We start from the raw sequence: 19,854 nt of genomic DNA on the forward strand, positions 1-19,854 counted from the left end.
GAAGATGTCACAAAGTTGTGTTAGCAGCTATGTTTACATTTAACTATTTTTTTGCACACAACAAACTAAATACACTAGGATTCACGTAAATTCTAAAAAATGTGCATAAAAACATATGGATGTAAGTAGCAAGGAATAATTAGTTAATTACGGAGTAGCTGTTACACCTCGGTGTGCATTATATTCAGACAATTTAATAGAGCAAAGTCATTCAATTTGCTTATAATAGTGAATATGAACAGTTACCACACTGACATACACTGTACATGTGTTGCATTTGTCCTCAGATAGCTACTGTTTGTAGTACTAGTTTATTACATAATCTCATCAAGAGCGTACTTATCAACATTGGGATGTGAAAATAAGGGATATGCCCACCATAATAAGGGACCCACCCCCAACCCTGACCTCCTATAAAAAAATCCCCAAATTACTAAATATGTTCATTTGGAGCTGTTACATTGTAAATAAACAGTTAAATTGTCAGTAATATGTTTTATAATTATTATTTACAAAAGAAACAAAAAACAAAAAAAAAAAAAAAAATATATATATATATATATATATATATATATATATATATATATATATATATATATATATATAGTTCAGCTTACTTAATGAAATTATAGCTATTATAATGAAATAGAATCAATATCAGACACATTCTGATTAAAGAGCAACCAATGAATCTCTTATTTATTTAGATTTTTTCTTTTGATTACATTAAAAAACAGGTATCACTTTAAAAATGCACACATTTAACAGTGTAATGAAGGCATTTGACTGCTTTGCTAACTTTTCATGCTCATTTAAGACAAAATTAGTTGTGTTTGAAAAAACCTACGAAGATCGACATCTTTAGATGTTATTATTATTATTAATTATGTGAATGTCTGTTTAAACACTCACCCAAAAGCCAGACATTTCGCTCCGCTTCAAATCACGTGTACAGAATCTGTGTGGGAAACAGCGTTTATTTATTACTAAGGGTCGTCAGCTGACTGTCATGCACCTCTATATGAGTGTTTTGAGGAATGCAAAGGAGGGGTGACGGCACCTGTTATGAAAAGGAAAGGGAATTGTGCCGTTTTTATATTTGTTTCAAAGTGTTTTCATGCCTAAACAAAACAAAAGCACTGAACAGAATCACATTTAAGAGCAAGGGGTGCCCCCTGGTGGCTTAGCACTATGGGTTGTGTATAGGGAGGATCAGCTCTTTAATGTCTCTTGCCACCTTTTAGAGAAACACTGAAAATACATGAGAAATACAGGAAAATACCTTTACGGGATTATAGCAGAATAGAACTGTAAAATAAGGGAAAATTCCGGGAAAAACAGGAGGATTGACAGGTATGATCCAGAGGTTTCCGCTTTTGTTTTTTTATAAAATTTTAAATAATAATAAAAAAATACGTCGTAGGCTATGAAATAACTGAAATCGTTCAGCGTAATGCATTCAAAACCTGCATGTAGCTACTTAAGATGTGTGTTTTCATTCATTCATTCATTCATTCATTTTTTTTTCGGCTTAGTTCCTTTATTAATCAGGGGTCGCCACAGCGGAATGAATCGCCAACTTATCCAGTATATGTTTTACGCACTGGGAAACATCCATACATACTCATTCACACACATATGCTATGGCTAGTTTCGTTTATTCAATTCATCTATACAGCATGTCTTTGGACTTGTGGATGCTGCACACTGGTGGTGGTGCGGAGAGACCCCCCTCATGATTGTGAAGCGCTTTGGGTGTATGGCCATACACAATATAAATGCGCTATATAAATACACATTACATTGTGGTGGAACCGGAGCACCCAAAGGAAACCCACACCAACACGGGGAGAACATGCAAACTCCACACAGAAATGCCAACTGACCAGCTGGGGCTCGAACCAGCGTCCTTCTTGCTGTGAGGCAATTGTGCTACCCTCTGTGCCACCATGAGGCCGCTGTGCGTTTTATCATGGAATATTCATCAGCTTATCAAAATCAAGTATTCGACAGCCCTGTATTATAAAGTCTAAGAATTGTACACGTAGTTGTATCCACAGAATTAATTTCTCAGTGTGCATCAACTAAAGTGACTTTAGCCTTATCAGTGATTGGATAACTGGACTAACCAGCGCACCAATTACAATCACACCATCTCAAATATTGTTTTGAAGGGGATGTATTGTGCTCTTTTTCCACAATCTCATATCAATCTTGGGAAGTTGTAGATTAGTACTGCATCCACCTTTTGGAATCAACATCTCTTGACGGTCAACAGTGCACAAACATGGCAGTTTTCGCTTAGCGGCTAGTTACATGTTTCGATTTTGCTGTAAATAAAATAGAGGATCAGCATTGAAACCACAACCCTTTGACACATACAATCACAGTGGCTGGTTTCTCGAGCGAACATTCAGTGATCATCATCATTGATCAGCTGCTAAATTAGAATCTGGAAAGACAAGCATGTTTCCTGTTAAAGATCAAAACATATCAGTGTTTTCAATTAAATAATATTTTTGTGTAGGTTGCATACATTTTAATACACACAATTAATAGCAAAAACTAATAAAAATGTTGCTTTGTAAAATGCTCGCTGGTGTCTATGGACAATGACAATAATAATTATTTTTTCACACACACTGAATGTGTAATTTACAATGTGTACACTGTTTGGGTAACTAGAATATTTACTCTGTTTTTCTCCCAGTTAAACAGCCACTTACTGTACGGTTAAGGTGAAGTTGACGAATTGACGTGTTGTAAATCCAGCAGCTCTAATCTTCATTGCAGTACATGGGGCTGTGGCGTGTCATGTCATAAACCAATTGTGTCACCATGGCATATAAAAGTGATCCTAAATAACTCACTAAGGGCGGTCAGCTGAAGTATTTAAAACATAGAAGGGTTAAGTGAACCATGGCTAAACAAAATCAATTTGTGCTCATCCGAAAGAACACTTCCTTAGAATTCTTTCACGTCCAAATCTTGTGTAGCTTTATTGTTGGTGATATGTGTTTAGGTGATTTATGTAACCAAAAACAAAGACCCTTTCATGCAAATCAGTTTACTTGGTGGCCATCTTTGAAACGCCTCATGTGCTTGGTTATGTTTAAATGGGGAAACATCATATTCTCCAAAATGGTTTGGGAGTACATTTTATCTAAGAAATTACTTAAAATATTAAACAACAAATGTCTCTTTAGTTTCATTTCTAAACGTTCAAATCACACAAAATTTGCAGAAACTCGCATCTGGTCTGAAGCCCTCTCTCGAAGAATCCTCAGTCTATAGTCATTAGCCCCTTTCACACAGTGATACCGGTAAATAAATGGAAAATTTTCAGAACGACTCTACGGGTAAATTCAAAAAAGTGCTGTTCACACAGGCAAGGACGTTATGGAATTTGCCGGAAAAGAGCATTCACACATCCATTCCAAATTACCAGAAATGACCTCTAAACGGCTGTGCTTGTATTTGTAAACATTTGACTACATCACAAACTCTGTGGATGGATTAGTATTGTGAACAACTTCGATGAAAACATATAGAGAAACACTTTCGCATGTCGAGATGTACATGATATGTATGTGTGCTGGCGCTCATGGCCTGTTTCACAGGCACAAGGTAAACAAACAACGGCTTATCATAAGCATCTTATTGATAATTAATTACACAGTTGGCATTAAGATGAACAAATAAACATTATCTGACTAATTTCTAGCAGCTAAATGTGTCTGGAAAAATTTCCAAAGGCTTTTATTCTCATAAATCGCGTGGAAGTGAATGCGTCTGACTGTTCTGATTGGCTTAAGCAGACGTCTCACGTCAGCACGTTCTAGATGTGCACACGCTCTTTCCGGCAATCTTCATTCTGCGTTCACACTGCGAAGCATTCCGGCAAATTACCGGTAATGTTACAACTTCTATTTCCGGAAAATAGCCGGAATGAATTTATTGTTATTTTCAAAAAGGGCCTGTTCACACATACACACCTTCCCAGAAAATTGCCGGTAATTTTCCGGAAAAGTCTGTTTGTGTGAAAGGGGCTATTAATGACTGGCTCCTATACTAGAAGGTGGGACTTCATGACCATTACGTTTTTACCCATTTAAAACTTTACAAATGAGATGTCCTGTGTCAAAAAAACAGGGTCGAAAACAACCAAGAAATAAGATTTTGGGAAAATAAATATTCTGTGCTATATGTCTAATTCCTTTTTTGCCTTTTTGCCTTCATTAGATAGGACAGTATTTAGACAGGAAGCAAAGTTTTTAGAGAGATAGGGGGGTAGGGAAATGTCCTCAAGCCAAGATTCGATCTCGGGACGCTCTGACGTGCTACTGCACCATATGTCAACGCACTAACCACTAGGCTATTGCACCAACCTTTTTTGAATTTTAACACTCGCTTGAGCATGAGAGTCCACCTCTTGTAACAGTGTAAATAACGTTGAATGCATGAAGTAGCTTTAGACCACCCCTTTATTAATTCTGAAATGTTAGCAAAGTCCATCATCAAAATGAGTTGTGTATAGTTACCATCCAGAACTGATCACATGATCAGGTTCCTAATCATCAGACACCCCTGACCAAAATTACAAGCTCTTATTATGTCTGCACCATTATGAGGCCAAACTCGTTTATTGCAGAGGGAAAAAGCTACAGCAATCTCCCCATTTGCAGAAGCATAACTTAAGTTATTGATATATCATGCTAGTTTTCCAGGAAATTATGATTTTATTATTATATTCTAACACATTTGCCTTTTTTTTTTTTTTTGATGGCACATAAGTTAGTTAGTTAAGTTAGTTAGTTCATTTACATAGCACATTTTTTACAACACAACGTTGCCCAAAGTGCTGAACACAATCAATACTAAAATAAAGTCTACATCACATACATAACAATTAAAACATAAGGCAAACCCCTCAATATTAAAAAGGCTCAAATACTAAGGAACAAAGATGGAGTTTCAAATGCTTTTTTAAAAACAGATAGAGTTGTAGCATGTCTGATGTGGGGTGGAATCCCGTTCCAGAGTTTTGGGGCGATAACAGCAAAAGCGAGATCCCCACTTCGCTTACACCGGGACCTTGGTACAGAAAGAATAAATTCATCAGAAGACCTCAGTGAACAGACCGAGTTCCATTGAAAACATTGGCTTGAAACAGCTACCGACAGTGGTGGTAATCCTATTATGTAATCAGATTATAAAATGTAGTACTTGTTATTAAATTGTTACATTTTATAATATAATAAACATAATAAGATCACAGCTACTTGGATTCATGGATTACATGGTTACAAATGTGTTACACAATGGAAAAATTCTACTGTGTGGCATATTATTTAGCTTTGAGTAATAATACTTTATAATGGACTATTTAAAAGTTAGACACACATAAGCATGGGCCGGTATAAGATTTTGATGATATGATGACCTTGGGTAAAAATGTCACGGTTTTGTGATTACTGCTCTAAAATAGATTATTTTTAAATGGTTGAGTAAAAAACAACAATTTGTTTTCTTTGAAAACAATATATTTTATTTTTTTTAAAGATTTATAATACTTTGGAGCAGTGTCAGGCAACATGTCAGGCTAAATAATGACTATGAATCATTGACTTCTGCTGTCTTTATTAGTTTCAAAAAACACCAATTTCTTTACAATTTAAAAGGCATCTTTGGATATCTTTTCTGCTGGAGATACTGCTGTCCTAAAACAACAACAACAACAAAATTTTTAAAGGTTTAAAACCTTGACTTTTTCAAACCACGGTATACCTTTAAAACGGTTTTTGTCCCATGCCTAGAAACACACCAGTTTGTTAGAAAGTAATGGGCCATCTTGGGCCATGTACATTTTGTAAATAAATTTGAGTACACAAGCCATGGTTTATTTATTTATTTTTTTAAGATTTTTTTTTTTTATTTAACAAGGATACATTATTCGATCAAAAGTGACAGTAAGTATTTTTTTATAGTATAATATTAATTTTAAATAAACACTTTTATTTTTCTACACAAATAGAAAGCAGTACTAATGTTTTTAACACTGATGATAAAAAATAATAAAGACAAGTAAACTATTAATTTATCATATTGGAATGATTTCCGAAGGGTTGCATACACATTAAAATTCTCTTCAACTCAACTCTCATAAAAAACCTGTGGTATTTTTTTTTTGTCAAAAGACCTTGTATGTATGATGATAAACTTCATGAACCATTGTCATAATAATGTCATTCCAACGTCATACCCATGTTTTTATACAAATTCAAGTCCTCATAGTTCTCACATACTGTACACACCCACACACACACACGTGCATCTACTTATCTTTGCAGATGTGGCATCTAATCATTAGACAAAGCATAGCTGACGTTTTTACAGTATGCGGTGCTTGTATGAATGATGTACTGTATGGTTTATAATTAGATGTGGTATTCTGAAAATTTGAGAGCTGTTTTTCATGTCAGTAGAATATCTCACTAGTGGCTGAAGAGTCTGGAAACTTTTTAAGAGACATCTATCCCACAACTTTGCTAGATAACCTTTTTTTAAAAATAAATATAATAAAATTCATTGCATACAGTTCAAATTTAGGACTTTAAAGGACATTTTTAAGACCTTTATGAATGAACTCACAGCACTGGTCTTATTTGTAGATGAAATACAGTAAATTATGTTTAGAATAGCAGAAGAAAGAACTTCAAATAATCAAATCAATACAAAACATTCTATTGTAGCATTACATGGACATCGAAAATTACACTGTTAACAATTTTTTGTAGAATTAATTCACTGTCAATCAATTACAGCAAAATGCTGTATTTACATTGACAGCACTATTTATCTTGCTGTATATGTATATACGGTATTGTATATATTTATTGCAAAATTTACAGTTATTTTTACAATGCACCTTTAAAATACAGTAGCATACGGCATAACTGTCCTACAGTAAAATAAAGTTCATATTACAGTTAAATACTGTGAAATTTACAAAAATCGTTGACTGTAAGATCTGTAAAAAATATACTTTTACAACATAACATTTATACTTTTAAATTTGACCTAATTAGATTTTAGATGTGTGTGTGTGTGTGTGTGTGTGTGTGTGTGTGTGTGTGTGTGTGTATATATATATATATATATATATATATAATATTAATACATATTAGCACAATCTGTTATATATTAAATAAGCAAAATCTAATTTTGTTTAGCCATGTTTCACTTAACCCTTTTATGTTTTAAATACTTCAGCTGACCGCCCTTAGTGAGTTATTTAGAACGGATCACTTTTATATTCCATGGTGACACAATTGGTTTATGACATGACACGCCACAGCCCCATGTTCTGCAATAAAGATTATAATATATTATATATATGTTTTTTTTTTTTTTCACATTTGAAGATCCGTTTTAAAGTTTCTAAATGCAGACCGTCAAATATGCTTCACTGTGTGAGTTAAAAAGGCTTGTTCTGTCAGTCTGTTTCTGCAGCTGTGGCCTTCTTCTACAGCGGCTACGTTCTGCTGACCTGGCAGCTCCTCGTGATGGTCATCATGGGCTTCATAGGGACGCTGTGTTTCTTCATGGTGGAGAGGATGCAGAACATGTCCGCTGACGCACAGGAATATTAAACTGAGGTCTTGCTCAGGACACACATTTCAGTAAGCGGTGACACTTGCACTATTTGTATGTTGTAATTAAGATGAAATTGTTAGGATAAAACACTAGTGATTCATGAGGTGCCTTTTTTGAAATCTGGACTTTAAAATACAGGATTTCTGGGGGTTTTCTCTATTTACATGCTTTGATAGATTATTGATAATTGGGAATGCATTGTGGTGATATTGTGTTGACAAATATACTATAGAGGTGCATGATATTTATCATACAGTATGTGATAATATCATAATTGGGGTTTTAGCAATTTGCTAGCTGACATTATTGGGAATTTCATACTATTTGCAAAACAAACAAGAACACATCTTGAGAGTTAGAAATCTTAGGAAACTTGAAATGATAGTTAACGACCCTATAATTTAATATATGAAAGCAAAAAAAGTTGTTCTTTTTCTCATTTTGTTTAATAAGTAAAGGCTGATTTATACTTCTGCATCAAGCCGCGGTCGCATAGCCTTCACCGTGGCTGACGCCGATGTTGACTCTCACCTCTCAAAAAATGTAACTACAACATTGCAACGACGTATAGCACAAGCTCTGGCAGTTTCTCAATTCCAAGAACGCAGAGAACGGACTTGCAGTCTTGTGGAGAGCGGTCTTGCCAAGTGTCCTCGAAAGAACGAACTCGGGAGACCGCGAGGGCAGAGAACCCGTCCCCTGACATGACCTTCACACCCTTTTAATGGAAAATTATTTAAACATTACAGCATTCATACAACAATTTATTGTTTTTCCCCTTTTCAATATATATACTATGCATAAAAACATTATAAATAGACGTTGCACAATATAAATAAAACAGATTTTAATACGAATTTCAGCAAACAAACACCCTGAATGTGTTTATTCCTTTATTAAGATGTCCATGGTTATGTTTATATTCACTGTTTCATTTAGGGAAACTCCTGAGGTAAATAAGTGATATCTCTGAACTTTAATAATAAATCTAAATAAAATGCTGCGCTTCCCACCTCCAGTCGCAATGACTTCTGGGACTTCTAGCGCGAGTTTGGTGCTCAAGTCTGCATCTGTGCGTCCTCGATATCAAGATCACAACCGGGAAGTTTCACGCATCCTCTGTTATTGCGGCCTTGAGTACTGAACTTTGGCAGTTGATAATGATGTTACACGAGAACGCAAGACCGCTGAAGAATGCATATTGAGAAACAGCCTTTGACTGGTCGGCTTAGTAGCTGTGACAAGTGTGAGTGGGACCGAGAGCCTGTTGGAGTGAGTATTTACAAGTGTCGAGTCCCGTGAAGTAGCTCTAGATGGAAACTGTTGTTTTGCGTTTATCTTATGATTAATGTTGTTGCACGACCGCCAGTTCCCGCTGTAGCTAAACATAGTTTTAGCTATGTGTTCATTCAGAAAAAAAAAAAAACACACACGTGAAAAAACGTACTGCCAGCTAGCGTTTCGGAAGTGTTATTGCAAAGCAAAACACAAACAGCACACAGAAGTATGAATGCATGACTACGCGCAAGACATGCGTCGTGGGTCACATCAATCACTCTATGCAGAAGTATAAATAGTAACACTTTATAATAACCACACAATATGAATCGTCTATTGAGCATTAGCAAATAGTTAATTCCTCGTCTGTTAAGCATTAACTTTACATTAATAAGCGTTAGCAAGCAGCTTATGAATACAGCTACAAACGCTGTATTTATTTATTTGTATTTATTTATTTATTTTGACTTGTAAGCACATTTATAATGTGCTTAATAATTGTATTTTAGAATCATTCAGAATGAGTTAAAAATGATTAATAAACTATTCAAATCAACTTTTATATATTTTTATTATTCAGGCATATACTACTATGTATGCTCATGAATGCTTTATTAACTCAACTTCATCCAGTTTCGTGACCTAATCTAAAGTGAGGACTAATTATGCTTCGTAAATCCCTTATGAATGATAATTAAAGGTTCAGTATCAAATGAATGTATCAAATGTTTGCAATCTTATCTAAAAATACAATTACTGTAAACTTTAAACATTGTGAAATTACAGGAGTGTCTAAACACAATTAGAAATAAATACAATCAAATAAAATTGGATAAAACAGCAATGTATTAATTTAACAATATATTATGATGTAACATTTTAATGTTATTAAGCGATGTTTAAACTGTACAGTAACTTTTTATTTTAGTTAAGATTGCAAAGATGTATTTTTCATTTGATGCAGTTTCATTAGCATATCTTCAAATGAATAGAAATTAATAAAGTATTTTTTTTCTTTTATTTCTGTTTAGAATGTAACCGAGCCTTTATTTGTCATTTATAAGGCATTTATAAAGCATAAATAGTCCTCACTTTAGATTAGGTCACAAAACTGGATGAAGTTGAGTTAATGAAGCATTTATTAACATGCAAATTAACTATTAGTATTTGCCTTAAAAATAAGATATATAAACGTTGATTTAAATAGTTTATTAATCATTTACTTAAGCATTTTCAATTATCTTAATAAAACACCTATTCTTAAAAATAAATAAAACTATTCTTAAACAATTACACTATTTTGTAAATAATGCAATACATATTAAAGTAACGAAAAATTAATCATTAAAGTATGAATATACAATCATTAAGCACATTATAAATCTGCTTATGACAAAAATACAGCAAAATATATGTTAGTAGCTGTGATTATAAACAGCTTACTAACGACTATTAATGTAGAAATGAATACTTAACAGATAATGAATTAACTATTTGCTAGAGCTTAATAAATGATTCGTGGTGTGTAGTTATTATAAAGTGTTCCCGTATAAATCAGCTTTTAGTCCACACAAGCATGACTAATTATTTACTGAATATCAGTGTACGGCCATAATTGCAAATGTGATATTTATTTAAAGGCACAGTATGTAATTTTCACCACTAGATGGCGCGTATTCATAACAAACAATTTCATAGTTTAATGAAGCCGTGACTGATTGTGGAATCAGTTGGGAGTTGTCATCTTCCATGAGCATGATTTCTGTAGAAGTATAATAGGATGTAACTGGAAATCAAGAGTGTATGACATTATTAGCATGGTGACACATAGCATGGTCACTAGTTTAAATTGCTCATTTCTCTGGATATAGACTTTAAAACATTTGGTATGATGGACATACATCATCAAAATATATAATGCTGTTCTAGTGGTTTCTAAATATTATCATAAAACAAATGTTACATATTGTGCCTTTAATACAATAATGAGCAAAGTACATATGTCTAATATTGTATGTTTGTTCACCAACAAAAATTGATAATCTCAAAGCAACATTGCGGTATTTTGTTCCTGAATCAATCTGGTTCTGAATGAATTATTCCCAAAACTAAGTTTTCTATATGGATATCCGTTATTTTGGACAAATCTGACTGAAAGTTTTAAAACAGGGACTTTGCGTTTGTATATATATATATATATACATATATATATATATATATATATATATATATATATATATATATATATATATATATATATATATATATATATATATATACATATATACATATATATATATATATATATATATATATATATATATATATATATATATATATATATATATATATCAGGGTTTTTACTGTATAAAGAAATTTGAGGCAGCCACCTCAATCAAATGTTGCAAAATCAGGCAGGCAGTCACAGCTATTGACAAACCCCAGTTGATTCTCAAGCACTGGTCATCGTGTATTTAATTGCATTTAATGTTAGTCTTTTTAAATAAAATGTTTTACTTGGTAAGATTATAAGAATAATCCAAAACGTGTTTGTTTCACCTCTGCTTCATATTGAATTATAGTTTTATTGGGTTTTGTTGATGTTTTAACTGACACTGAATTCATCTTTTGTGTTATACTGACACCTAAAGGTGTAACCGCAGCATCATATCAAAGCAAGAGGCCTTTGACTCACTGATTCTGATGTGGAAATTCCCCTGACTTGTATTTCATGATTGAAAATGTCAGATAAGAGCTGCTTTTCCTACATTAAAATAAAAATTGTTTTGTTTTGCGTTTTGTTTTTACCGAGAGTGTGGGTGTATATACTGCTATTGAAAACCACTTGTAAATACACTTGTTATTCAGGTCTCAAAACCATGGTTATGATTATTAAATATTTATTCCTTTACTTTTTCTAAAGGTAAATGGATAGTTCTGCCAAAACTGAAAATGCTACGATCATTTACTCACCCTTTACCTGTTCAAAACCTGTATGAGTTTCCTTTTTCTGTTGAACATGAATTAAGATGTTTTGAAGACTGCTAGTAGCTGGCCCCCAGCAAAACAAGTGAAAACTTCCATAGTTAATTAGTATTTTTTCTCTACTATTCACCTTATTCTTTGTCGACGAGCGGGCACAGCCATTTGAATCTTTTTGGCTCAAGACTTCCGGTCTCATTCACTTCCATTCATTTTTAGACATTAAAAATTGCTCGTTTCGCTGTTTGATGTTGCAGACTGACATTTCCTTATTATATTATTCTACGTGGTCTATATAGTCAAGCAAACACTTGTTTGTAGAGCAAGTAGTTTGACCGTTTTTTGCAGTTTATTATTCCTAGACATTTCTCCCATAGGCGACTAAATCAGAAGTTCTAAAACAATCCGAAAAACAGGCGCACTTCCGCATTTTAGAATAAGGTCAATAGAAATCAAACCAAACAGCTAATATCTTTCCTCGTATTCAAACTGTAAAAGGACATGTGGAAAAAAATGTTTTTCATTTTTGAGTGAACTATCCTTTTTAAACATTTGTATGTAAGCATGTCTGAAAGCATGCCACCCTGTTTGTTATTTAATGCAGAAAAAGTGCTCAATAGTATATTTAATCTTTAATTTGGAAGCAAATAGTTTAAAGAACAAAGCAAAACTTACAGTTTGCTCAGAAACACAAAATTATAAATTCAGAGAAACAGAGTTTTCTAGTGGTCTCTTGATTTGCTTCTGTAAATCTGTATATACACATGCACACACTTGTTTTGCTGGTTTATGAGGACTCTCCATTGGCGTAATATATTTTATACTCTTATAAAATGTCTCTCTAAGTTAATGAAAAAGCATGTCTCAGGGTCCTGCAGTTTAATTCTTTTTTTTTTAGGATCTGTAACTCTAAAATGCATATCAGTCCACTTTCAGATTTGATGTTTTAAATGCCTTCATTGTTATTATTATTATTATTATAGTTTGTTTGGTGCTATTTTTGTGTGGTTACATTGTGAAATTGTGCAGTTGTAAAATCAGGTAATCTTTTTCAGTGTTGGCGAAGGTGTGATCACATTTAGCATGAAAACTCAGTCACAGAACAGGCACAACTGGTTTAAACAAGAATGTTTAGATGAAGGTCTGCTTGATTATACACACATGTCCAAAGTGCTGTTTGTTAAAAACCAGTGTTGTGTTTCTGAAGCAACAGAGCTCTTCAGGCATATTTATTCCCTGGCTCCTTTAATATTTCACGTTCTGTAATAATAATAAAGATGACTGAAGAAAGTTTTACACTACATGTTTCATTATCAAGTGTGTTGAGCATTACACAAATCCGTTTCATGGTATGAAAGCTGCAGAAAGCTGTTGTAATTGTTTGTCTGTCTTTTGTTCAGCATTGGCCGTGCGTTATCTTTACAGGTGTAATGTAGATCAGAATGTATTTAATGTGTATTTATTGTGTCAGAAAGCTTTCAGAAGGTGGCATCTTTTGATGTTTGGATGAGATCATGCCTTTCTACATTCGTAGTATGTAGCCAATAAGAAATGTACTTTTATTAGTCAGCAGCCATGCAATAATATGTGTCATATTTTAAATATTTGTGCTTAAAAATAATTTTTTATACTTGTTAATTGACAATCAACATGAAACATTTTAAGCTTTTGGGTTTTATGTGATATTTTTTAATGCATTTCAATAAAGAAAGACTGAATGTGTTCATGTCTATTTATTTGCAACTACACTTATTCGCAGTTCATTAGCTATTGGTTAATAAGTATGGTAACACTATAGAATAACTATCCGTTATAACTAATTAATAGATCATTAACAAACTGTTAACAAACTATGGACAACTGATCTGTAAAGTGTGAGTTAATATATTAGTTAAGTGTTAGTTATTAGCTTAAGTATATTATTGGGATTCTAGTTGCAACTATTCCTAATTTACTAATACTTAATAAATGAAGAATAATTGCACCTTTAGAATAACGTCCTAATAACATTTGTAAAATATTAACTGATACTTAACAAGTCTTGAGTAAGTAATTTACTAACAGCTTGTTCTTGATCAATTACTAATTTATTACGCATAGTTATAAATCATTAAAATACAGTTAATAAGTCATTTATAACTTGTTAACCAACAGCTTGTAAGTTATCTATTGGCTATCTATAAGGCACAGTTACAAATAATTAACAAACTATTAACTATTAGTTAACAAGTCATTTATAATCCATTAACTAACAGTTTATTAATGATCTATTAACTAGTTATAACAGATGGTTATTTTAAAGTGTTACCATTGTGTTAAAATTTTAAGCCTTTCATTGTGGAGAATCTTCTTAGAAACAAAAACTAAATGTTTTAAGAGAAAAACATCATCATAGCTTTTATAATGGACAAAAACACACACACATATATATATATATATATATATATATATATATATATATATATATATATATATATATATATATATATATATATTTGGTATTTTAACTATATCTAAAGTCTATCTGCATTCTATATTTCGGATTTTGTAAGAAACAAAAATAAAACAATGCTAAAAATGCAAGATATTTCAATAGACAATTGACAATAATCCTTTATTAAAGACATTGTGCTGCAGTCTTTATAATTTTACAGAATCATGTCCGGAAATAGTAATATACCTCATGTAATACCTCTGGTTGCTGAAAGTTAACCCTAAATTCTGTTTTGTTTTTTTCTTACTTTTAGATTAGTGACAAAATAATTGATTGTTCTAATTTGGATCCAAAAAAAAAGACTGATTACGCTTTGGTTGGTCAAACTAGCATGTACGCTTCAAGAGGAACAACTGCTGAAAAGCAGTTGCAAGGAAAAAGTATGTGAACCCTTTGGGATTACTTAGATTTCTTCATAAATTAGACAGAAAATGTTTTCTGGTCTTCATTTATGTCTTCTTCAACTAATACCGGACAAACATTATGTGTTTATTGAACACAACATTTAAAAATTCCAACACAATCTCACGGCAATTTGTAACTTTTTGATTTAGTGGCTAATTCGTATGAATTCGTACCATCTAATTCGTACAATTTAGTACGATTTGCTCATCCCTTAATGACGGTTGGGTTTTGGGGTGGTGTTAGGTACCACGCCTCCTTTTAAAAATTGTACAATTTTGTACGACTAAACTCGTACAATTTGTACGAATTAGCAACTAAACTGGCCAAACGTAAAATACTTACGTTTTCTCGTGAGATCAGGCTAAAAAATTCATAATGCAGGTGGAAATGGTATGTGAACCTTTGGGTTTAATAACTGCTTGACCATTCCTCTTTACAAAACTGTTTTAGTTTAATTGTGTTCTGGTCAGGACTCTGACTGGGCCATTCCAGGTGGTGTATTTTCTTCCGTTGAATCCATTCTTACGGTGGCCGAGAGAGCTTAACAAGCTCTAATTTAATAAAACACCAACAAATTAAGAAACGATCTTCAGTTTGACAGCACACTTGTAAATTCTCACAAAACAAACAACTAATGAAACGCACTGCATTTTGTCACAACGCAAACAACTGGAAAAAAAAAACTGCATTTTGTCATAACACTTTCAAATATCCACGCAACACAAAGGAAATGTTTCAAGGGGACCCAAAAACATGACGGACCCTGAGATATGGATGTGTTATTATGCCATGACTGTTAGTCAGTGAAGTTGTTGGGGGTCTTTTAAAGATGAGTTTTTTTTTTGTTTATTTTAATATTGTGATTACAGGATTCCCTTGTCTTTTGTTAATTATTAGCCTAAATAAACTAATGATTAAATGTGAAATGTTGTTTTAATAGTTGTTTTAAATGCAGCGCGTTTCTTCAGTAGTTTGTGTTTTGAGAATTCGCAACACGTGCTGTCAAACTGATGAAGATCATTTCCTAATTTGCTGGTGTTTTTTGTAATTGTATGCATTTTCTTAAGTGAAGTTTCATAAACTAATTTCGATTTCTAATCAGAGTGATCCTAGTTTACTTTAAATGGATCATTTTCTCCTTATTGCTCTATCTTCGTTTCGGAGGATTCCCCCCTTCCACCCCATCTCCTCCTTTTCCCCTCTTTTCTAAAGGGGGAGCTATCGAGACCTACCTGATCTCGGAGCCCCTGATATGCTTATTGACCGGGCAGGAGCCCTGGGCTCAAATATCTCAGAGCTCAGGGTTCTCTCCCGGGACAGCATACCAAACTTACTATAAATAAGCATATCTAAGTGGGATGTCTTGAAATTGCAGCGCGTTAAGCGCTCTCGGTCGCTGTACATTCTGTTGTTTATTGAATAAAAAAGAAGCATTTTGTGACTTAGATGGATGCTTTTTTTGTGAAATTTATGCCAAAATATAAGTAACACCAAAGGGTTCATATGCTTTTTTGGTACCTTTTCAAAAAGTACACTTTTGTACCATACAGGTGGATATTAGCACCTTTATGTTATAAACTGTAAAACCCAACAGTCAGCTTTATCAAATGAAATGAGTGTAGTTAACTCAAAATTGACTGAAAGTTAATTCTACTCATTTGAAAAGAGTTTTGAACTCAGTGTTGAAGGTAATGAGTTATTTCAATACCTCATTACTTCAAATTAAATGGAGTATAAGTTTACAGTACTCATCTAGATTCGTTTTTTTTTTTAAACTTAAATGGTTTGTAGCAATCGGTTTCCTCAAACGGTTTGAGTGGCCTTAAGTTATTATGTTTTACAATACTCAGTTGGTTTGAGTTCTCTTCATTTAGTGGGTTTTACTGTGCTCAAATTGCTTCATTAAGTCAAATGGATTAAGTCCACAGTACTCATTAGGATTAGTTTTTGAACTTAAATGATTGGTTGCAAACGGCTTCCACAAACGCTGAACTTATTGGGTTATATAGTGTACTTTTGCACCTTTAAGGTTTACTTTTTTACTTTTCTTAGCTGACAGGAGTGGCACCCGGTGTGGTCTTCTGCTGCTTTAGCCAATCTGCCTCAAAGTTTGATGTGTTGTGCATTCAGAGTTGCTCTTCTGCATACCTCGGTTGTATAACAAGTGAGTATTAGAGTTACTTTTGCCTTTCTATCAGCTCAAACCACTCTGGCTATTAGCCTCTGGCATCAACAAGGCATTTGCGCCCACAGAACTGCCGCTCACTGGATATGTTCTTTTTTTTTTTTGGGACCAATCTCTTTAAAGAAGTTAGTGCATGAAAATCCCAGTAGATCATCAGTTTATGAAATGTGTGTGTGTGTGTGTGTGTGTGTGTGTGTGTGTATGTATATATATATATATATATATATATATATATATATATATATATATATATATATATATCATTATTAAAAATTATTAACACAAATGCAATAATAACAATTCACCTTTTCTCTTAATTTAGGCTACATTTCAAATAATGAGATTTTAACCTCTGCTCAAACAACTAAACACGCCATAATGTCTTAATGTCAAACATAATGTCTCCGACAGGTCACAGATGCAGCCCACTCGCCTGTTTGAAACACATTTCACAATGATTTCCCAGAAACATGGAACTTATAAGAAAGGTGCCTGGTGCATACGGAGAGGACAAAATTGTCTCTTATGTTGCAACATCAAAAGTTGTCAGAGCATATAAATAAATTAAAGGTTAAACACCCATAAATAACAAATTACAGTGAAATATTAATTAACAGATTTAAAAAGGGTTTTTACAGTGTAGACTTACCGTTGGTGAAATGAGCTGGTTCACCATGGTCACTGTATAGGTTATCTTCTGATCATTCTAGTTTTTGCTGTCAGAATGTATTCAGTTTGTGGCTGAAGATTACATCCCAGCTCTCTTCTGAATAGCAATTGATAGGGGCTATTATCTTGCACGAATCATTTGAGGTTGATCTAATTACTTTTAAGATGCTTTTACAAACTTGTGCTTCTTTTTCCCAATCTCAGTGCTTTATATTACGGTTGGTTCGATTATTGCTTTTATGATTTTAAGCCAGGTGTGAATTGGATTGTATTTTTGTTCGTGTTGAAGATCCTCGGTTTCGGTTCTTTCACAGCCAGATTGATATCTCATGTTGAGCTCATTTTTTGACCCAGATATGTGTACTCATGGGTGTGTTGGAGGATCTACTTTCCTGTTTTTCCTGTTTTTCATTAGAATGATTTTAAGAATCCACACTCAAAAATAACTTATGCTGCTTGTTTAAACTACTTAAGTGTTTTATGTTAATTTTTTATAAATTATAAAAAAAATATTGTTAACTTAATCGGTTTATGTTGTGACAACATGAAGGAATTGTGTGGAACCCGGCATTTTTACAGTGCATGTCTGACTGAATGCCCAAAAATGTGGAACTACTTTAAGGTTAAAAAAAGATTCTGATAAGCTGGTTTGTTCAATTTGATCACCATCTTCCCTGACATTTAAAGTCATACTGAAAGCCCCAGCAGTTTATCGCATCAGCTCATCAGATCTTATCAGTTTATCAGTTGATCTTGAAAATTACATAACTAGCAATAGCAAAACCTGACATTAAATGTACTGCATGCATTATAGTTTAATACAATGTACAACTTTACTTAGATTTTATAGTAAAATAAAGAATTCTAAATAAATATTCAAGTTGAACCAAAACTCAATTAATTCAAGAACACAAATCTTGATTAATTTTAAATGACTTTTTTTCAGTTTCAGCCATGTCAAAACCATAATTTGAGGAAAATTCATCCATTTGGCTGTAACAAATGGCAGAATTGTATTATGTTGGTCCAAAGCAAAATTATTCTTTGATGTAAGGGGGGATGTAAAAATATTTTCCAAAATAAATATCTACAATGTACCAAAGTAAAAAAGGGTCTCTATAGTAAACAATATACAACAAAACACTCTATATTAAACAAAAAAAAAAAAAAAAAAAAAATATTAAGAACTAGCACATCTACTTTGTTTAAAAAGTACACTGTAAAACCCAAAAAGTTCAGGTAACTGAAACCATTTCATTTCTTTTTTGAACCACCAGTTCAAACACTAATCCTAATGAGTACTGTAAACTTTACGCCACAGCGCAATGAACCGCCAACTTATCCAGCAAGTTTTTACGTAGCAGATGTCCTTAGGTAGCAACCCATCTCTGGGAAACATCCACAAACACACATTCACACACTATACGGAAATTTAGCCTACCCAATTCACCTGTACCGCATGTCTTTGGACTGTGGGGGAAACCGGAGCACCCGGAGGAAACCCACGCGAACGCAGGGAGAACATGCAATCTCCACACAGAAATGCCAACTGAGTCGAGGCTAGAACCAGCGACCCAGTGACCTTCTTGCTGTGGGGCAAACGTGCTACCCACTGCGCCACTGAGCAAATGGGTAGAATAACCTTTCAGTCAATTTCGAGTTAACTATACACTTATTTCATTTGATAGAGTTGACTGTTGGGTTTTACAGTGTAACTTTGTTACTTTGATTAAAAACCACACATTTTAGCTTTAACAAATTATTTTTTAAAGTTGGTTCAAATTTTATTTTTTTAGTGTATGATGACGAGCAGCTGCTGTAAGTTTAAACTGTAAGCTTCTTGAGTTTTAGTCAGAAGAACTAAACCATCTGCTCAATCATCATTGCACTTTTAGTCAATTTGTTTATATGGCTAAACGTTAAACGATATGAGCCCAACATAAATCCTTGTCTAACTTATTGTCATTCTCTCTCACTCACTCTCTCTCTCTCTCTGTCTCAATGCTATTGGTTCAATTCAGAGATAAGATCAATGTCTACCATATGCCAGTGCCTGGCAGAACACACTGAGAAGAAATTGTGACTCAGAAGCCCATAGGCTATACATTCTGCCCCAATGTATTTCTGCGTCAGTGGAATTAGGCAACACTAAAATTCTAATTTCACTTCTCTATAGGGTACAAAT

General features: G+C 33.4%; 2 protein-coding genes across 6 annotated transcripts in view; one reads left to right on the forward strand and one right to left on the reverse strand.

Annotated features, from left to right (window-relative positions):
* The window catches only part of ubfd1 (ubiquitin family domain containing 1), a 33,852-nt gene extending 32,901 nt beyond the window's left edge, over positions 1-951 (reverse strand). Inside the window, exon 1 of the mRNA XM_073942342.1 lies at positions 913-951. The gene's annotated coding sequence lies outside the window, so the exon portion shown is untranslated. The remainder of the gene's footprint in view (positions 1-912) is intronic.
* The window catches only part of LOC799265 (UNC93-like protein MFSD11), a 31,392-nt gene extending 17,754 nt beyond the window's left edge, over positions 1-13,638 (forward strand). For 3 of the 5 annotated variants that reach the window (XM_001339605.9, XM_073944942.1, XM_073944940.1), the window contains one exon: positions 7,500-8,542. In XM_001339605.9, coding sequence (XP_001339641.4) covers positions 7,500-7,652 — 153 coding nt within the window. In that variant the 3' untranslated portion in view covers positions 7,653-8,542. Of the gene's footprint in view, positions 1-7,499; positions 8,543-11,585 lie in introns of those variants that run through there. The other 2 variants (XM_073944939.1, XM_073944941.1) reach the window with 1 other exon arrangement.
* Positions 13,639-19,854: the final 6,216 nt, after the last annotated feature.

The sequence above is a fragment of the Danio rerio genome, chromosome 3 (assembly GCF_049306965.1).
Source record: "Danio rerio strain Tuebingen ecotype United States chromosome 3, GRCz12tu, whole genome shotgun sequence".
Lineage (NCBI taxonomy): Eukaryota > Metazoa > Chordata > Actinopteri > Cypriniformes > Danionidae > Danio > Danio rerio.